Here is a 22,314-nt window from a genome sequence, read left to right on the forward strand (position 1 = left end):
GCCCTTGACTCTTTAATGATAAATTATATTTGGAATGGTAAACACCCTCGGTTACGGAAAGCTTTTCTTCAAAGACCCAAACAAACAGGTGGAATGGCCCTCCCTAATTTCCAATACTATTACTGGGCTGCTAATATCCGTTCTTTAGTGTATTGGGTGCATTTTCATCTTGACGACTCAGCCCCAGTCTGGGTAACAATGGAGTCCAGCGCTATTAGCCCATTGTCTCTATCTGCCCTCTTAAGCGTCGCACTTCCACTCTCTTCGGCTATTCCCAACAGTAGTCCCGTGATTAAGCACTCCCTTCGAATTTGGACCCAATTTAGGAATAATTTTGGAATGCAGAATTTTTCACTTTTCAGCCCAATTGCAGCTAATCATTTGTTTACTCCCTCGACGGTGGATGGTGCATTCAAGATCTGGCATAAAAAAGGCTTAAAATGCATCGGTGATTTATTTATTAATGATCTATTTGCTAGTTTTTCTCAATTGACAAAACATTTTGGTATCGAAAAGACTCATTTTTTCCGATTTCTGCAAATCAGGCATTTTACGCAGAAGTTAATTCCCCAATTCCCTTATAAACCGCCAGCCAATCATGTCGATTTGTTTCTTTCTGTAAACCCCACATATAAAGGATAAATTTCTGTGTTTTTCAACCTTATTTCGAAGTTGCATAGCCCCTCATTAGCAGCTATAAGAACCCTGTGGGAGCAGGACCTAGGTTCTGCCTTCACAGATCACATGTGGGATTCAGTCCTGGATCGGATACACTCTACCTCCATGTGCGTCCGACATGCTCTTGTGCAATTTAAAGTAGTACATCGTATCCACATATCTAAAACTAAATTAGCTCGTATGTTCCCCGATGTAGACCCGACCTGTGATAGCTGTAAGAGCGCACCGGCATCACTCTTTCACATGTACTGGTTGTGTCCCACCTTGACTGAGTTCTGGACATCAGTTTTTCAAACAATTTCTGAAGTACTTCAGCATCAAATTGAGCCAAACCCTTACACTGCAATTTTTGGCATTGCTCCAAATCCGGGCTTGCCTAAAGTGAAGCTGAAGGTACTGGCCTTCTGTTATGATTTGACGCTGGTTGGACCCAAGAGCAGGCAGAGACAGTATTGGATAAATAAAAAGGTTTATTGAATGAGGTGGAGAAGCTGGGGGTTGATGAGGAAGCCGGGGAAAGTGCGAGGCAGGTGAGCTGGAGTGAGAGATCCGGGTAACTGCAGGCAGAGGAAACAAAGTTAGGAGGATCATCAAAAGCACAACAGGAGACGAGAGAGTGAGAGCGAGGTAGACAAATACACTTGTAGCCAGGCACGTATAATTACCACTGAGTGCGAGGAACGCTCTGGCACCGACTGCAGGGAAACCAGGAGTAGATGTAGGTGAGTTGATTAGTGATGAGAACCAGGTGTGGAGACAGACAGGGGGAGTGGCAGAAGGAGGAGGAAGAACACGCACAGCAACCAGCTGTGATCACCACACCTTCACCTCTTTACTTGCTCGTAGGGTTATCTTACTCAAGTGGAAAGATCCTGCTCCTCCTGCCCACTCACATTGGATTAGAGACATTATGTCATGTATGAATTTAGAGAAAATACGTTATACTACCCAGGGATCCGAGAATAAATTTGACAGAATTTGGCGCCCCTTCCTAAATTATTTAAAAAAACCAACAACAACAATAGAAGAGTAGCTACCTCCTCCCCTCTTTTATTTGATTTAATTTTATTTGTTTGGTTTTTGTTTTGGTTTTTTTTTCATATTGATTGTTTATTTTTGTTTCTTGTAGCGTGTATTTCGTTTATGTCATTTTTAACATTGTGTATTATTTTTTGTGCTGATTTTTTGATGCAGGATTGTTTTTAGTTGGGTGTGGGGGTGGGATATGAGCGGGGTGTGTTCGGGGGAAGAAAAAAGGGGAAAAAACTTAATCATTGTACTGTAATTGCTTCGCAAATCTTTTGTTGAATAAAAAAACCTTTGAAAGAAAGAATATTACATAAGGCCAATCAAAAAAAGGATTTAAAATAGAGAAATGGCAACCTTCTGAAAATAGTGTTAATTCATTTAGCTGATCACCTCCATGCCAAGCAGCATTAATGAAATCATTCATGCAAAATAAGATCCCTGACCAAGTATTGAGTGTATAAATGAATATTCTTTTTATACCTTTTCTCTCTTTTCTTCCAGGTGTGCATTGGTTATCATGAATCTGACGTCCAACTCTGGTTATATCCACTTCTTCACCAACAGTTCTCCTGGTATGAGAAAAAAGCCTGATCCCACAAATAGAACTCAATTCACTTAGTATCACTTAGTATCTTTATAAAATCTATGTAATTATTTCAGAGGTTGCTAAGATAATGCAGATGAAGACTCTCCAAACCTCTGTTAACTATTTATGTAGTTTTGTTTAGTGCACATTTTAAAAGTGATCTGTCATGTATTGCTCTGAATTGTGGCTCTGTTTTTCATTACTAATTTTCTTCATTTTAAGGTGGCTCTTACCAGGAGCTGGCTCTATTATCCAACATTGTGGGTGGTTTGAAGCAGAATAATGTCAGTCATGTCTCAGGGCAAGGAGGAAACTTCACTGATTCACCAGTTAACAGGACAATAATGCTGCCAGCAGAGACATTTGACCCATTAGGAGGACATAGCATCTTACAGGTAATTCTCCAAAACCTCATAGTTAAAATTAGTAATAACTAATAGTTACTAATTAGTTGAAGCTATAGTGCTTAACTTCTGTCGGCTCCATGAGGAATTCTGAGTAATAACAACAACACTGTCCGCTCAGCTATGCTTTTCGTTGGTCAACGCTGCCTAACTGAGAACTACAGAGAGTTTCATGGAACTGATAGGCTTAATCAACTTTGTGTCAACCGGTTTGGCAATGGCTTGAATGTAACTGACATTCATTTATGTACAAAAATTCTATAAGTGCATTAGTTAAAATGTTTTGGTGTCACTGTAATACTACTTAAGCCTTTCATGCACTGTTATTTGCAACTTGTTAAGTTTTAGACTTTTATATTTGAAACCCCGTTTATGACTTACAACTACCATTTTTGCAAACTAAATGTAGAAATGAGATACACACTCACCCGCCACTTTATCAGGTACACCTTGCACCGGATTGGACCTCCTGTGGCCTTCAGAACTGTCTTAATTCTTTGTGGCATACTTTCAACAAGGTGTTGGAAACATTCCTCAGAGGTTTTTGTCCATATTGAAATGATAGCATCACACAGTTGCTGCAGATCTGGCGGCTGCACATCCATGATGCGAATCTCTGGTTCCACCACATCCCAAAGGGGCTCTATTGGGTTGAGATCTGGTGACTGTGCAGGCCATTGGAGTACAGAGAACTCATTGTCATGTTCAAGAAATCAGTTTGAGATGATTTCAGCTTTGTGACATGGTGCATTATCCTGCTTTCAGTAGCCATAACAATATGGGTACACTATGGTCATAAAGGGATGGACATGGTCAGCAACAATACTGTAGCTGTAGGCTGTGGCGTTTAAACGATTCTCAATTGGTACTAATGCCTCGTTTCCATCGAGCACAATGGTGTGTAATACACACAGCGATTTAATGCCGAAATTATTCTTTCGACCAATCAACCGACGACAGTGGGTAGCTCCACTTTTTCGGCACCCTTTCAGTCGGCTGGTACCCCAAAGGAGGAGTATCGAAAATAGGAGCGGCTTAGAGCGGTTAGGCGCGCTTATTTCCGGACCCTACCCAACTTTTGGCAAATGAAAAGCCAAAATAAGCGGACCGAGCTGCTCAACCCGACCTGCTCTGCTCGGTGGAAACGAGGCATAAGGGGCCGAACATAAGGGGCCGAAAGCGTGCCAAGAAAATAACCCCCACACCATTACACCACCACCCTAAACTGTTGATATAAGACAGGATGGATCTATGCTTTCATGTTGTTTACACCTAATTCTGACCCTACCATCTGAATGTCGCAACTGAAATTGAGACACATCCGACCAGGCAAGATTATTATTATTTTTTTCAGACCAATCTCTGTAAACCCTAGAGAGATGGTTGTGCGTCAAAATCCCAGTAGATCAGCAGTTTCTGAATTACTCAGACCAGCCCGTCTGGCACCATCAACCATGCCACGTTCAAGGTCACTTAAACCTTCTTTCTTCCCCCTTCTGTTGCTCGGTTTGAACTTCAACAAGTTGTCCTGTCTAAATGTATGAAGTTATTATTGTAGCATAAGTCTTTAGCACATGTAACTGCAGATTTAGAATGCGTACACCAAAGTCACAAATGTGTAACAGTAGATTTGAAGTCTTAAATATTTATTTTGCATGTGTACTCTAAAGTCACAAATGTGTAACAGTAAATTTGAAGTCGTAAATATTTTTTCTACCATTGTGGACACAAAATAGGGGCTACAAGTTCACAAATCGTTGTTACGGGTGCACAAATCCTATCCTGTGCATCACAACTTCAAGTAGTCATGCGCTTGACACTTTTGCTACAATCATTGCAGTGCAGTTGGTGCAAAACACATTTGCACACCCGTGTTTTATAATGTGAGAACATGCCCAAAATTTCAATCAATCAGAAGATGCACATCTGTGAAAAATGTCCTCACAAATAAAATGATATCGAGCACAGCATTTTAATGAGCGAGCACAAATCCATCGATCTGCTCCTACAAGTCTCAGCTGTGGGTTTTCTCTGCTCGAATCTGCTCCTGCAAGTCTCGGCTGTGGTTTTTTTTGCAGGTCGTTTTGCACCACGTCTAGCTGGTATAGTTGGTGCAAAAGTATTTCGTACCCGTAGAGCAGAGTTGTATCCGTAGAAGCAGAGCGTTGGTGGGCGGGACAACATTGCCGCATCATCCAATGAAAGCGCCGGTTGGGACCCGTGACGTTAGCATTTAAACAGACTGAGGGAAAGCCTTTTTCCGTCGTCTCTTTTCACCAGAAAATGTAGGAAATGAGCGACAAAAACTACAAAAACAATTACCATAACAGAGAGAGGAAAGCCCGTGTGTGAGAGTAGATTGGGACAACACTTGGTGGACACTTTATTATTTATTTATTCTCCGTATTTTCTTCTCCTATGGATCGTTGAGGGCAGGTTGAGGTCTTACCAAAAATTATTTCCTCTGTATTCACTGAATTAATATTAAGGGAATTGAATAAGAGGGAACTACAGCGGAGCCTGATGCCAGTAGTGAAAGTCATAAACAAGGTAACTTTAGCAGATATAAGGGCCATCTTCTATACGCTGAGTGAGCTCTATGACGTAAGTTAACGTCTGCTGTGTGATTGGCACTGGTGTAACTGTTTGGACCTGCTGTTTTTCTCTTTAAAACCTTTACATTTTAATAAAAGTAGTCATATTAAACAGAGAATGAATTTCCATCATATTTTGTTTGGATTAGGAGTTTATTGTACCGCAGCCGCTGTCAAGGCTCCTGGCTGTTAAAACACACCACACGCAGGGGGCGAGGAGGACGTTGCAGGCATTGAGGACCAAAGTAAATAAAGTACATATCTTGCAGCAAAGTATTCAGCATCTATCTAAATCCAGAAATATGCTAATAAATCATACACTTGGTCTTCTAAATGTAGTAAGCTTAATCAATTTAAACGTGTGAATAGTAAAGTGAATAAGTAGCCTACTTTACTAGGCAATAGAAAAGTAAAGAGGACACATTAAAACTGAATTGGAATAATTGTTTCTCTATCTCACATTTTCCATGTGAAATTATCACTACTTGTATCACAAAATGATAATTATATGATCAGGTTTAACTAGTGTGTGTCTATACCCAGACAGTTCTGCTATACACCTTTCCTCATGTGATGTGTCCCGAAGAACAGGGTACAAAGCTTCATATAACCTCATTTCAGTGATTACTTTAATTAATCACAATCACATAGTGTTATAGCATAACATTTTATGCAGTTTAGAACATGTTAATTCAGATCACGTGCTGCATAAATAAGTAGGTCTGCATGCTGCTAAAGCAAGACTAATAAATGTCCTATATCAATTATATTTATGATTTGCAGTTATCACATCAAAGCACAATCAGTACAAATGTATAGTAAGAGCTTACCCCACAAACCAATCACAAGATTTGGACTTTTTAAAATATTTGTGGATTTCCTAAACATATACCTATGGTCACAATGAAAAATATAAATCAACCAGTTTAAAACTAGAATGCACTCACAATTGCATACCTCCAAGTAAAGTTGTGTATGGCGTTATTTTATTAAGAGAAAATTAACAAAATACCCACAATGCTCAGGCATGTGCAAGACTTAAACAGAAAACTAGTAACTTAGTCCTTGGTCTGTAGCCCAACTGTTTACCATATTTAATCTAAATCTCCCCTACCTTTTTAATATGTCTAACAAATAAACATGACTGAGTATGTCACCTCATTTACTGCAATCAATATGATTATGAATTGAGTATGATCTGACTTTGTCTAGATTTATAATAATCACAATCTAAAAACTGAAAACAAATTGTGTGCTTGAGTCAGATTAATGTGCTGTGTGAAGCTGTGACTGCCAGGTGAGTTCCACACTGCTCCATCTTCAGAGATCTTCTCAAGGCAGCAGGAGCAATGAAGTCTTCAGTTATTTGGAGTGTCCTTCCCTCAGCAATGCATACACTGGGGACGGAAACAAATGTTAGATTCTATTAGTGATGTTATAGTAAACACATGACAGATAATAGTTAGGGACTGACTGTAGCTGCTCACTGTACAATGGCTTCTCCCTGACAGGGTGGAAATCCCAGACACTTGTGAAGGCCTTGTGCAGGACAGCCAAGATGAGTCTGGAAAAGCAGATGTGCCATTCAGATGTTGAAATCCCAAAAGAACAGACAATAAATTAACATTTGTAAACCCTAGTTTCTGTGTGCCATAGCCATTAAAATTAAGGATTATAAAATTACAATATACAATGTAAATTTGAGTTTTAAGAACACAAAGCTAAAAACTAAATCAATATAGTTTATTATAACAGCCCTGCAATTCATTCTCTTCGTGGGGGGTATCTTGTCATTAGTGACTTTTAAAATGAGTTGTAAATGTTTTTTTCGGGCTGGAAAAACAGATATAAAATATGATTTACACGATGGAGCTGCACAATTTAACAATTTTTTTCCTTTGCATAATGGGACGCTGGTCTACCTGTTTTTATTCAGAAACCGCAACATGACGTTGAGACGTGCTGAGCAGAATAGTATACTGCTCACATGTGTTTATTTGGATCTTCATAGACACAATTAAGACAGAAAACGCTCTGAGGTCGACAAATGCTAACATTACATCCTGATGTAAAACTAGTTGGCTATGTATGAAAGTGCCGATGTCCCAGAAAAGCAGACACGCTGATTATTATTTTAGCATCAAGACTCCAGTATTCAGCTGACTCATATTTCCCTGGCTAGCGCCAGTATTATTTTAACTGATTAACGGAAGGATTCATCGGTCAGCCTTCTTATTTGACGTTAAGAGTTCATTATTAACATCCTTAGAATGTTGGTCATTGGTCAGCCTTCTTATTTGACGTTAAGAGTTCATTATTAACATCCTTAGAAGTGACCAAATGCCTTAAAAAACGGTACATCCTTTAAAAGAAGATGCTAACGAACATTAGCTGTTATGCTCATGGGTTATGACTTGTTAGCTAGTGGTTAGCTATGCTGCCTGCAATAAATTATAACCACACGTTGCTTCTCATCATTGAAAGTATTATGCCGACCAACTCTGAAGTTTAAAAACATAAGAAAACCAGACTTACAGTTCATAGTTTCCGTGTGATGAATCTCTGATGGCTCCGTCCTGTAGGCTCTAGGCTCTAGGTCTGTGTCTGACCGTGTGTCCGTGACCGTCAGACCAGACACTGCTGCGGCTCCGGACAGAGATTGTGAAGCAGCTCAGCTGTTTATTAAACCACCGCAGGTCCTGGTGTTTTATGGGTATCCCCTCCTCAACTTCACCTTGTCACATAATAAGCCTCCTGTCCTGTCTAAAATGATCGGGAAACCACCTCAAAGCTAGCTAACGCGTGTTACTTTCTCAGCTTACGTGCTCCGAACCGTAGTTGGGAGCAGCTGGTATATCTTACTATTATAAAAAGAAAAAGACGAGTCGCACCAGTTGCTCGGCTGATACCACCCATGGACATATAAAGAAATGGACACCGGATTGAAACATGGCGCCCATTCATTCCTATGAAAGCTGCTCATAGGCGCAGAGAAGCAACAAGGAAGTATAATCCGGAAATTCCATACGGCCCAAAGCATGACGTAGCATCGACGTAGCTGCATTATGGACCTATCAAGAAAGAGGGCGGCAAGCGTAGCGGACTGGAGGCGGGAGTAGAATCATTCTCGTTCTGTAGCATCTAGCCTGGCGAAAACAAACTGAAAGCCGTTAAAAGCCGTTGGGCTAATAAAACGCTTGAGGTGGCGTTTTGAAATGAGAAAACTTCAGTTTTAATAGTATATGGTCTAAAGATAAGTATGAGCCTATGATTGATATCCAGAAAAATTTTGCAGAGACACAATCTTGTTCGCCGCTTGTACTGTGTGGACAGGGAAATCTGCCTACGGGCCGTATGAAAATAAGCTCCACCCCTCACCATGCAATACTAATGGGTTGGCCACATGTCCATGCTGGTTGCTCGGAGAAGGCACAGTCCTGGGGGCCTGATACCACCACGTTATCATTTATTTTCTTGACTACCCATAACACACCTGCCACACTACGTCACACATGCGTCAACATATTTTCCCAGCAAGCCGCCAGGGGGAGGCTTGGATTGCAACACTACCCCCACTCTGGAGGATGATTAAACCATTATAACATATCTCCAGCATCATTACACTGTACCCAGGAAAATATTAATTAGACAGTCATTAAATAAACATCCCCAACCATAACACGTATATCCCACAGTCCTTGAAGGGGTCATAACACGTATATCCCACAGTCCTTGAAGGGGTCCTCTTCCAGGGGGAAGTTAAGGTGAAAAGGCAATGTCCATAAATGTCAATTAAAGCATATTGCGTAGTCCTTCTTTCATACAGGTAAGCAAATGTCCTAAACATGGCAATTACATCCAAAGGGGAAAAATGTGACTATTATTTTACTCACTCCATTTAACGTTTGCGTAAGGTTACTCCAGTGTGAAGGATTTTTAAGTGCAAAAAGAGGGCAATATTTTTTTTATCAAACAAATAACGTTTTTCTTTCTTTCACATTGTTTTCCACACGCATGCTCATTAAGATGCTATAACAAAACTATGCTGCCCATTAGTATTCAAATTACCAACTGTTGAAACAAACAATTATATTACGCCCATACTGTAACTTCACATTCTAACCTCAACAGCCAAGTTAAACTTGTATGACTGAACTGGAACTCTTTGTTATTGTCAAACTGTAACTTTTGTTTTTGTTTTGACAACACAGGAACTCTTTTGTTTTTGTTGTCTTTTATTATTATTATTTTTTTTTTTACTGGAACTCTTTTCCTCTGAGGAGGGCAGCGATCCGCCTACACCCAACCTCAGGCAAATATGCTCAGTGACCAATCCAGTCACCAAACATGTCAGGAGCTCTGCGGACCCTTCGGGGTCGACGCCGAGGGGTGGAGTTCAAAAGAGGACGAGCAGCTTCACGCCTGGCCGTATGCGGGGTCCCAGCCTCCTCCAGTGAAGGCTCAGCGGGGTGGCAAGGGAGCTGGCTGCTGCTCGGCGAAGCTGGCTGCTGCTCGGCGAAGCTGGCGGTGAAGAGAAGAGACCTGAAAGGGCCTCCAAAGCAGGGTCCTCCGTCTCTGGTGATGTGCCCCAAAGGTCGAGGGGACTGATGTCGATTTCTGAAGAGCTACGGTCTGACGACGGGGATGGCGCCTCCACTGGTGCCCACGTTTCAGCCTCTTGAAAGACCCAGCCGTTGTCAAGTGTTGTCCTCGAATGGTAAGCTTTAAGCTTGTCGTGGTGAACGACTTTCATCTTCATCCTCGGACCCCTTTTAATCCGGTAGACCAAGTCGTCCAGCACACCCACGATGAAGTACGGACCCTCGTAGGAAGGCAGGAACTTCCGCACTTTGTTCTTTACTCTCTTGGTGCCTTTGACTAGGAACCATACTGCATCACCGACTTTGTATTGGACTCTGCAAACATTTTTGTCATACTGTCGTTTGGCACGCTCAACAGATTTTCCCAGCGCCTCCCGAGCCAACTGGTGAGCTAGCTCCAGCCTTTCCCGGAGCTGTACGACATAGGCTGGAGGGGTAGCAGTGTTGTCTGAGTCAGGTGGCAACCCAGCAACAAGGTCCACTGGCTCTGTAATTTCCCGTCCGAACAGCATCATGTTAGGTGTCAGGCCCGTGGAGCTGTGTTTGGAGGCACGGTAAGCCATGACTGCATATGGGGTCATAATGTCCCAGTCCCAGTGACATCGTTCTGCAGTGGTGGCTATGATTTTCTGCAGAGTGGCATAAAAGCGTTCTACTTGGCTGTCTGACTGCGGGCGAAACGGCGTGGTCCGTGTCTTGTCGATTCCCAGCAGCTCACACATTCTCTGGAACGCAGCTGACTCAAAATTGGTACCTTGGTCGCTGTGTAGGCACTGTGGAGCCCCGTATCTACACACCCACTCTGAAACGATCTTTTCGGCCACTGTTGTTGCTTGTTCATTGGGAACCGGGTAGGCTTCCACCCATTTGCTGAAGTAGTCTTGTACCACTATTATGTAGCGGTTGTGCCTTTCGGTTTCGTTTAGTGGTCCCATTAAATCAACTGCAATGCGTTCGAAGGGGGCACCAACTCTCACTGTGCCCATGGCGGCTTGAGGTGTTTTCTTCGGGCGGGCTTTTGCAGCACAGCTGGTGCGGCACCACAGAGTGACGTCATCTCTCATATTGTACCAGTAGTACCGGGCCTTGAGACGTGCGAGTGTTCTTTCTCCTCCAAAATGGCCGCCGACTGGGCCATCGTGCAATTGTTCTGTGACTGAGGTGCGGTACTCTTGAGGCAACAGGATCTGTGGATAGAACACCTTTCCTTCTGTGCAGTAGAATTTCCTCAACAAAACTCCCTCTTTCTGGTAGAGCCTTTTCCACTGCGACCAGTAGGATTTGGTAGCAGGGCTGTAGGGTGCTATGTCAGCCCAGGGTGGCCTGCCCCTCCCCTCGTCCATCCACTTCCTCACTGGTGCTATATCTGGGTCAGCTTCTTGGGCACTGATTAACTGCTCTTGGTTCCAGCCACCGAACAGGTTGGTTTGGGCTGGCTCACTCACCCCAGTGTTTCCCCTACCATTATACAGGCCTGGCGGGCCCGCCAGGCCAACGGGACCCCCGCCAGGCCAACAGCTGCCCAAAAAAAAAAAAAAAAAAAGTAAAAAAAAAGTAAAAAAAAAAAAAAAGAAATATTAATCTTTTTTTTTTTTTTTTTTTAGTCTGCGCTATGCCGCGCGATGCACGTGTGCATTCGGAGCGCACATGTCAAACAGGGAAACTGACGAGAAAGAACCTTCCTTTATAGGTCCATGGCATAGGCTACACTGGAGATATTTAGGACTCAGTAACAGGGAGTTGAACAGGAAAAAGTGATGATCAAAACTTAGAAAGTTAAATTTGCTACGTCGCCATGGCAACCAATCTGTATCAACAGCTGAGACAGCGCAGCAAGTTATCTTGAAAACAGCAGGCTATAGTAGCCCTACAAGCTTTATTTTTTGGTATTTTCAATGCTACTTTATTTTTATGTTTTAAATTGAGAACTAGGCTACATGAAATATAATGGGTCAGAATACAAAATGTTGCTTATTTTGCACACATTTTGATTGATAGGCTAATCATGATGTGTAGCCTAGGTTAATTCATTTATTTTAAATTAATATTTGATAAATTAAAGAAAATGTTTCATGATCCAGATTATTCCAGAAATTAATACTAGACAGGATATACCTGTCTATATTAGGTCTTCGTGTTTATTGTATTTTATTTTCATATCTGTGTTTTTCTTCAATAGTTTATATGGCTTGTCTCCAAATTATTCCATAAAATTGTTTTAGGCAGGACATATGACAGCTGTTTACAGAGCAAAAAAAATAAAATCAGATTTAGCTTCTCAAAGTGCACCAGTTTGATGCATTTAACTTTAAAAAGGTAAAGGTTTTCTTCCGCAGGGGCATGCCCCAAGACCCCACTAGAAGGTCCATTCTCCCCCAGCAGTCTCAAAAAATCCTGAGGGAAACACAAAATGTACAAACGTACCGAATGTGAAGGCATGACCCTATGCCCTGATTTGTAGCGGGCTGTCAAAAGAGGCTCATCCATAATACGGTTAGTTTTGGTCAATTTCTACTACAAATTTGGTACGCACGCCGCGCGCATACTCTTTATCAGCTTTTACCACCGGGCCTAAAAACAATTCTAGGGGAAACACTGCACCCTGTAGACACCTGGACGGAACAGAGAACCAGCTTGACTGTCACTGAAAGCCTCTGCTACCCCCACTGGAAGATACTTGGACTCGACTGCGGGGCTGCTTCCATAGCTATCTTCGGGCACCACTACCCCCACTGGAGGTTGCCCTGCAGGAGTTTCCCCGGCATCCTCTTCAGCTGGGCTCTCAGCCATGTTGCACTGGATCCCCTTATGCTGGAGCTGGTTACTGAGGTTAGGCTCTGGCACTGTGCATGGGCACGATGTCCGGCAGGGTCTTCTGGAGAGTGCGTCCGCATTTTGGTGGTGTTTCCCTGGACGATGGACCACCTGGAAGTCGTACTCTGCTAGTTTTTCCAGCCAGCGAGCCAGCTGGCCCTCAGGCTCCCTCATCCGCGTCAACCAGCGCAGGCTGCTGTGGTCAGTCCGTATGATGAATGATCTCCCCAGCAGGTATTGGCGGAAATGAGAGGTGAACTCGACAGCTGCCAGGAGTTCTCGTCAGGTTGTGCAGTAGTTTTGCTCAGTGGCCGACATTCTCCTGCTCCCATAAGCTAGCACTCTCTCCTCACCGTCTTGAACTTGGGAGAGGATTGCCCCGATTCCCCAGTCACTGGCGTCTGTGTCGAGGATCAACTCGCCACTGTCGAGGGGATAACCCAGCACGGGTGCCGACGTTAACCGGCTTTTCAGTTGCTCAAATGCCTCCTGGCATTCATCTGTCCAGTTAAAGCGTGCATACTTTTTGGTGAGTTCATGGAGGGGCTTGGCAACTGTGGCGAAATCTTTGACGAAGCGTCGGTAGTACGAAGCCAGGCCAACAAACTGACGCACCTCAGAGACGTTTCGTGGTGCGGGCCACTCCATCACTTGCTGGATCTTTTGGGGGTCAGTGGCGACACCTTTGGCAGAGACGATGTGCCCCAGGTAAGCCACTCGCTCTCGGAACAGGAAACACTTTGAAGGTTTAAGTTTCAGGTTGGCCGCGCGTAGTCTGTTGAACACTTGATCGAGCCGCGCCAACATTTCAGTGCCGTCCCGCCCCAGGACAATGATGTCATCGAGGTAAACCAAACAGGTCTCCCACTGTAGCCCGGCCTGGACACGGTCCATGAGCCTCTGGAATGTGGCCGGCGCATTGCATAGTCCGAAAGGCATCACATTCCATTCGAATAGGCCCTTACGGGTGCAGAAAGCTGCGGCTTTTCGGGCTCTCTGCGTCATTTCCACCTGCCAGTATCCTGATGTTAAGTCCAGCGTGCTGAAGTACCTGGCGGTGGACAATGTGTCTAAGGTGTCTTGGATGCGGGGCAGTGGATAAGCGTCCTTTATGGTTCTCTCATTTAAGGGCCTGTAGTCGACACATAGCCGTGACGTCTGATCCTTCTTTCTCACCATAACGATTGGGGCAGCCCAGCTGCTGTTGCTGGGTTGGGCCACACCAGTGTCCAGGCTCTGTTGCACCTGCTGGTCTGCTGCAGTTTGTTTGTCTCTAGCCATCCTGCGTGGTTGCTGTTTCACAGGTGGGCCAGGGGTGGTGAGGATGTCATGCTGCACGAGGCTAGTGCGGCCAAGGTCAGTGGGCCCCGTGGAGAAGACGTCACTGTAAGACCGTAGCAGGCGGGCCAACCTCTCATGGTCACCCTGTGGCAGACTAGCACAGCTCTCATTATACAGGACCTTAAGGTGGATGGGTAAAGAAGCAGAGACAGAGTTAATAGGTTCAGGGGCCGGTGGGGCCAGAGGTGGCTGGGGCTCCAACTCCCCTAACACCGTTGCTGGTTGTAGGATCCCTGCCACAGCGCCTCTCTTCAACGTGACAGGTAAGGCAACAGGGTTGAAGACTCTGATGGGAACGTTGGTGGACCGCTGCGCCTGCACGATGATGTGAGCGACTAGGACGTGGTGTTTTTCGATGAAACCTTTAGTTGGGCTCAGCATCAGGTCTCCGTCAGCGGCATGGCGGAGGTGGACGGTGCCGGGGACTACATACTCACACCCCGACTCCAACACTGTAGTGCGGGCCACTCTAACAGTGTGCACCCGGGGCCTCTTCTGGCGCCACTGCTGATTGGATCTTGGAGCCCTCTCTGGTGAGTCGATGGACCAAACAGCTACCCCCACTGGCTCCACACAAGCTGGCATGCTGTTATTTTCACGTACCGTGGCGGCCCTGGCTCTCTGATTTAAAAGACTGCGTTGGCCAGGCTGCATGAATTGTGTGACTGTTCTGGCGGCCCTCCTCGTGGTCTCGTAGCTGTGTGCGATGTCATATGCTCTGGACAGGGTACGTGGCTGCTTCTCCAGTAGTTTTTGCACCACCTCAGCGTCGGCGTTGGTGAAGATCTCCACACTGATGGCATCCTGCCATCAGTGTGGAGTACGGTCTGCATGTAGGAAAAGGTGCCCCAGTATAACAGTACGGTCTGCATACACGATGGACACTTTCTCGTAGATATCATCCCTTAAGAGGTGCAGCGCTTCGTTCTGCCCCCTAACCCTTTGTCTCAGTTCAATGCCGATAGCTGCTGCATGCTCAGAGCGCGGCCCGTAGGCAGTCTCGATTTCAGCCACAATGCGCCGGTAGCTCCAGCGGTCAGATCTGGGATTTTTATGGACGATAGCTCCAGCATTGTTGCCTCTGACCAATGGTTTGCTTTTGCACAGCTTTCGAACCGGTGAATAAAGTCTTTCCAGGAGCCTGTTCCATCAAAATGGCCTGGCTTCAATATTGGAATTCTCTCTTTATATCCATAATGTTCATCGTCGCTAGTGTCCATTGTTTCAACTTCTGGCGCCGTGTGTGATGACCGTGGCGCCGATCTGGCCCTTCTCGCCGCTGACTGGCCGTATTGGTAGGTGTTGCGGTGTGGGGCATAGTCATTATCATCATAGCTTATTACTCCACAACGTTCAACGGGCTGGGGCATAGAGGGAGGAAAAGGCGTCGATGTGAACTGGGGGAACAGTGCGTGGGCCGGGGCAAAAGGGTTTTGTGCCGTATGTTTCATGGTGGTGAATGGGTTAGCTTGCTGATTAGCGGCATGTAGGGCAAACGTTTGAGCAGGGCTATTTTCCGACCCGTAAGGTAAAGCTGCAACTGGGTTGGCTGCCATATGTTTTGAACAGTCACAGGTTTGCTGAATAAAGTGCTCGGACTCACCATTTGCATGTAGGAAAAGGTGCAATCCACGGGCATTAGGAACGGGTTAGTCAACCGTGATGGCGGTGGCGTGGGGGGAAAGCTCATGGGGAAAGCTAGGTTGAGCGGCGGCGTCTGGCCGTGAACCGTCCCTCCGTCCGCGGCTGCCGTTAGCTCCATGCTAGCCGCGAAGGGGTTAGTGCAGTCGGCGTATCGGCCGTCCATGTTGTTAACTGCGTCCATATTAGTGTCTCTTATATCCATTAAAAATGGGTTGGTGCTGAAGTTTGGCGTGTCCATCTCGACAGGCCTCTTATTCCACGCATTAGCATTAGTGGTACCTTTAGCTCTAGCTCCGAGCGCCGTCATACTGCGTCCGACCGTCCGACGTAACTTTTTCTTTTCCTCTTCACTTTTCTTCTTGTTTTGTTTAATCCCGGACGAGCCCCCAGTGTTACTTTCTCAGTTTACGTGCTCCGAACCGTAGTTGGGAGCAGCTGGTATATCTTACTATTATAAAAAGAAAAAGACGAGTCGCACCAGTTGCTCGGCTGATACCACCACGTTATCATTTATTTTCTTGACTACCCATAACACACCTGCCACACTACGTCACACATGCGTCAACATATTTTCCCAGCAAGCCGCCAGGGGGAGGCTTAGATTGCAACATGCGGTTTATTTACTGTTACAGACACCGTGGACTACTTTTCCTCTAAGGCTGGAGTACACAATATACTTCTCCATTACTTAAAAAATGCAATGTAAAACTACAGAAAAAAAAGGAACACACTAAATGACAACAGTTCAATTCACTACTACCAACTACTTCGCATTAGGTTGAGGCTTTCACATTCGGTCAGGTTCTCACGACTCCCTTACATAACATATATAATAAAGTGTCGTCCCAAAGTGCACCAACTATACCAGCTAGACGTGGTGCAAAACGACCTGCAAAAAAAAAAACACAGCCGAGACTTGCAGGAGCAGATTCGAGCAGAGAAAACCCTCAGCTGAGACTTGTAGGAGCAGATTCGAGCAGTTGTATCGATGGATTTGTGCTCTCTCATTAAAATGCTGTGCTCGATATCATTTTATTTGTGAGGACATTTTTCACAGATGTGCAACTTCTGATACATTAGTTCACATTTGGGTTTACGATTGCACAAATTTTGGGCATGTTCTCGCATTATGAAACACGGGTGTGCAAATGTGTTTTGCACCAACTGCGCTGCAATGATTGTAGCAAAAGTGTCAAGCGCATGGACTCCTTGAAGTTGTGATGCACAGGATAGGATTTGTGCACCCGTAACAACGATTTGTGAACTCGTAGCCCCTATTTTGTGTCCACAATGGTAGAAAAAATATTTACGACTTCAAATTTACTGTTACACATTTGTGACTTTAGAGTACACATGCAAAATAAATATTTACGACTTCAAATCTACTGTTACACATTTGTGACTTTGGTGTACGCATTCTAAATCTGCAGTTACATGTGCTTAAGATTTATGCTACAATAATAACTTCATATAAATGCATTGAGTAGCTTCCATTTGATTGGCTGTACCTAATACAGTGACCGGTGAGTGTAATGTAGCCTACACTGCAAGTTGAAAAGCACAACAGAGGGGTGTACAACAAAGTGAGATTAACGGATTGGTGAAGTATTGTTTCTCTAAAGCAGAATTTTTATTGTCATAAAGTTGGCTCTCTTTTAACCTGGCTAGATCACCATAGTTACTTTTGCTCTACGCCTAATCTGTTAAAAGGAGGTTATGTTCTGAGGTTAAGATTGAAATTTGTTCTTAAAAGCATCAACCTTTTACAAATTAAATCCTTTGGCAAACTCGTGGAACTGACATTTTTCTCTCTGAGCAACATAGACCTAGATTCTCACTGAGGGTAAACATTCTATCTGTACACTTTTGGGGCATTTAAAGGGGCAGAACATCACACCCACATACCATCACAGGAGCAACACAAGGGCTAATTCAAATTCAATCACAGCATTAATTGTTATAATCTATATAGATCCTCCTTGTGGAACCGCTATGGTAACTTTAACGGCACAAGCCATATAATAGACCATAATTTAATATAATATTAGTTTAATCAATATTTAAAAAGTCTTGAACTGAGTCACTTCCCCCGATCCAGACTAAAACAAAAAGGAGACCGGGCCTTTGCGGTAGCTGCCCCACGCTTGTGGAACCAACTGCCACCTGACATACGTGATGCCCCCTCCATTACTGCCTTTAAATCAAGGCTCAAAACCCATCTGTACACCCTGGCTTTCCCTCCCCATTAGCTATCTGACTTCTACACTACTATATATGTTTGTGTGTGGAAGTCCGGGTTATATGTATTTTGTATTTTTATCTTTATTTTTTCTATTGTTGTTGTTGTTATTTTACCTTCATGTTGGCCTACTGAATGCACTATGTACAGCACTTTGGTCAGTGAAAACTGTTATAAATGTGCTTTTATAAATAAATTTTACTTACTTACTTACTTTACCTTATTACCAAAAAGAAACACATTATGTCACGTTGTAATGCATTTAACCTCTTTGGTTATTTCTTCTCTTATCTTTTCATCTTCAGGTCATCATAATTGTCTTTCTCACTGGATCACTTTCTCTTTGCACTGTTGTTGGCAACATCCTAGTGTTGGTGTCATTCAAGATCAATAAGGCACTGAAGACGGTGAACAACTACTACCTGCTTAGCCTAGCATTTGCTGACCTAACCATCGGCACACTCTCAATGAACCTCTACACCACCTACATCATCATGGGCCAGTGGGCTCTAGGGCCAGTGGTCTGTGACTTGTGGCTTGCCATAGACTACGTGGCCAGTAACGCCTCGGTCATGAACCTGCTTGTCATCAGCTTTGACAGGTAGCAGAACATGAATTATTGTATTTTTTTCTTTTTAATCTTTACTAAAATGAAGCTTTTAGCCAAAATGTACAGTGTATTATTGAAACCACCGCCATCGAAAAAGTTAAATGGGGTATGGATGCTGATAAGTTTCTTAATAAGGAATTAATCTGATTGTTTAGAAGAAGTACATTTTCTGATGAATATACTGTGTACTACTAATATTGAATAAATGTAAAAAATAACCAATGGAAAAAAGTATCCAAATCCCAAAAAAGCTTATATTTCCAGATTGTTTTTCGATGATGACAATATCATGCAGTATCTTCAGTAATATAGAAATGTTAATGGTCCTATCAAGAAAAACAATGCTCCGGTGGCGTAGTGGGTAGAGTGTGTACCCTATAGGCTAAGTCCTTGTCTCAGTGGTTGCGGGGTCGAATACGGTAACACATGTCACAGTTTCAGCTAAATGTACAGTTGATTACTTCTTTCTGTGCCCTCTTAGGTATTTCTCTGTGATGAGACCCTTGACCTACCGGGCCAAGCGTACAACCAAGCGGGCCATGACCATGATTGGATTAGCCTGGTCCGTCTCTTTGGTTCTCTGGGCCCCAGCCATCCTCTTCTGGCAATACATTGTTGGTGAACGGACAGTCCAGCCAAACGAGTGCTACATCCAGTTCCTGTCCGAGCCCATAATTACATTCTGCACCGCCATTGCCGCATTTTATCTGCCAGTAACTATAATGTCATTCCTGTTTTGGAAGATTTATCAAGAGACGGAGAAGCGTGCTAAAGATGTACAAGGTCTCAGAGGATCTGGGGCAGGCAACAGCTCCAGTCAGGAACACAATCAAGATAGTTGTAGTGGAGGATCTGGCAAAGAAGGGGTGACCAACAGTCAAAAAGACAATGCCAGCGTACCAGACAGAATGGGACGCAGAGGGAGGTGTGGTGTGTGCTGCCTCCAGTTGTCATCCATGTTGCCAGGTCGCCATGCATCCAAGAGGTTGTTCAACGCTACAACCAGTCCATTGGGCCAGGCAGAGCACAGCAGCTGTGACAGCTTCAACAACAACGACGCAGACGCAACCAGGGACCTGTCCATTTCTGAGGAGGAAGCTGACCATGCTGACATGTCAAGGACTCCGACAGGTTTGGACATAACACAATAATTGGTCTTATTTGCATTCTAAATAATACAAATATACATAATGTCTTGTACATAATCTCTAAATCTATCTATCTATATATCTATCTATCTATCTATCTATCTATCTATCTATCTATCTAGATGGTAAGAAATGTAGAAAGGTGAAGAAAAACAAGGATTCACAACCATCTCTTGAAAAAAGTCCAAAAGGGTCACAGTCACCTACCGACCAATCGTCTGCAGCCGTCACCATAAAAAATACGGCGATTGCAAAACGCTTCGCCTCGAAGGCCAAGACAGAGGTCACCAAGCGTAAGAATGAAAAAAAGGCAAATGAGAAGAAAGCAGCGCGGACACTCAGCGCCATTCTGTTGGCCTTCATTACGACGTGGTTACCCTACAACATCATGGTGTTGGTCAACACCTTCTGTCAAGACTGTATTCCAGGAACTCTTTGGGCACTGGGCTACTGGTTGTGTTATGTCAATAGCACAATCAATCCCATGTGCTATGCCCTATGTAACACCACCTTCAGGACGACCTTCAGGGATATTCTGATGTGCCAGTGGAATCAAAGAAAACAAAAGCCTCATTTAAATCAGAGGAAGGCTGTGGCTTTCAGGAAAAAAGACTCAATATAGAGTAAGGTGTTCTATTGAAATATTGCTTTGCCATAAATGATAATCTGGATGTGAGCTATAGCATACAGTAAATTGCCATTGTATTTGGTTTTTGTAAAACTATTTAAAGGTGATGTCAGCTATCATAGAGAACGCTTGTTTTCAAAATAAATGTTTTTGTCAAAATCAGTGAACATCTCCTTGTGATCAAGCTGTCTTGTGTTCACTGAAAAACACTGTGTGTTCGGTAAAACAAAATCTGGTTTTAATACAAAGCATAGGCTCTGTACATTTGTATGTAAACAAGAGTATGTAAACGAGACTAGACTTTGTAACAATTGGATATTTCTAAGCGCGCACACAGTACGTACAGCTATCAGATCGTGAAAAGATATTCACTGATTTTGACAAAGTGATTTAGACCACAAGCATTTTACAGAATCGCTGATTCCACCTTTAACAGAGGTGTCCATTCATCTGTGTGGCAATTTTGAATGTTGTTGTTTGTGTTCCCGTTCAATTTTATTGTTTAATTTTGAGAGGTGTTCTATTTGACCCTCACTGACACTGGGGTGAATTAGTTTTGGTTTTAGAATTCCCTCAAAGCATTTTTAAACAGTAAAATACTCAATTACATTATTCAATAACACACTTTAGTTAAATTTAGAGGTTTAAAAATCTGTTCAGCAGTACGCTGTTGTGACTTCCTCACTTCATCAGAATTCTGTTAAGGGGGCACTTACTAAGAATGAATCAGTAATAGAAAAGAGAATATAGAATATTATAGAAATAAGTATAGAAATACCCAATGAGGATATATTATTCCTTGTGATACTTATGTAATGGCAGGTGATCTGTATTCAATTATTATTAATTTGGTATTGTAGTGTTTGAATACAAATGCTCACAGGTATGTATTGTCAATTGAAAAACATAGCACTCTGTAACACTCATTTGATTGTACATCTGTAAAAATACTACAAAAAAAGCTTTAAAAGTGACGACGATGCATGTACAGTGAGCATTTTAAAATGAGCATGCCAGCTTGCTTAATTTGCCCTGCTCTGTTCAACAGCAGTGCTGATGATTATAACATGCCCCAGTATCTTGAGATTCGCCAATGGAAGGGGGAAAAAAACTATTTATCATATCAGCGATTCTTGAGAACAGGGACAAAAGGCCGTCTTCCATATGTAACTGCTGTTATCTTTAGAAATAAGATTAAATTGTAGATGTTATTAGCATAGACGTCGATTACGGGGGGGATGGGGGTACATGTACCCCCCACTTTTCGTCAAGACTCATTTTGTCCCCCCCACTTTTTAAGCCGGACATGGAGTGCGTCCAGCCGTATTAAAACACAGCGCTAAGGTCTCTCTCTCTCTCTCTCTCTCTCTCTCTCTCTCTCTCTCTCTCTCTCTCTCTCTCTCTCTCTCTCTCTCTCTCTCTCTCTCACTCACACACACACACACACACACACACACACACACACACACACACACACACACACACACACACACTAGTTTGCACACCAGAGAAAACATGCTCCGAAGTCTCCGCTAGTTTGCACACCAGAGAAGACTGGTGCATTTCAATCAGCAGCAGAGAGACAACGGCCAGTGGCTTTAAGTGTCCCGTTGTGAAGTGTAAACTGTAGGGATTACCATCCTCTATGCCCACTAATGACTGTTAATGTAGCGGACACTAACAGCAGCTTGTGTCGCGGCACATGGATACTGACGATGTTGTTTACAGTGACGTGCGGTCAGGGCGCCGTGTGCAAAAAAATAAAAATAAAATAAAATAAAATATTTTTTTTATTTAATAAACTTATATTTGTATTATTACTGTTAATTATTTCGATCTTTACATGTAATCCGCGATTACTTTAAAAAAGTGTAGACGTTTTGATTCAAAACGTGGCAGTTAGTAAGTTATGCCAAAAAAATATTGTGCCTTTGCTGTTTCCCATTCATTGTGTACGGCAAAGAATCAGTGCCTTTGCGCCTATTCATTGTGGACGGC

The 22,314-nt window shown here is 43.4% G+C and overlaps 1 protein-coding gene across 1 annotated transcript; it reads left to right on the forward strand.

Moving 5' to 3' along the window:
- Positions 1-1,179: 1,179 nt before the first annotated feature.
- Positions 1,180-20,310, forward strand: chrm3b (cholinergic receptor, muscarinic 3b; the record flags this gene model as incomplete). The annotated part of the gene is made up of 6 exons (XM_080049016.1): positions 1,180-1,208; positions 2,209-2,279; positions 2,516-2,688; positions 18,236-18,531; positions 19,022-19,671; positions 19,880-20,310. The coding sequence occupies 6 exons, from the start codon at positions 1,180-1,182 to the stop codon at positions 20,308-20,310; spliced, it is 1,650 nt and encodes a 549-aa protein (XP_079905142.1).
- Between the last annotated feature and the right edge of the window lie 2,004 nt (positions 20,311-22,314).

Source organism: Ammodytes marinus (genome assembly GCF_949987685.1).
Source record: "Ammodytes marinus genome assembly, chromosome: 20".
Lineage (NCBI taxonomy): Eukaryota > Metazoa > Chordata > Actinopteri > Uranoscopiformes > Ammodytidae > Ammodytes > Ammodytes marinus.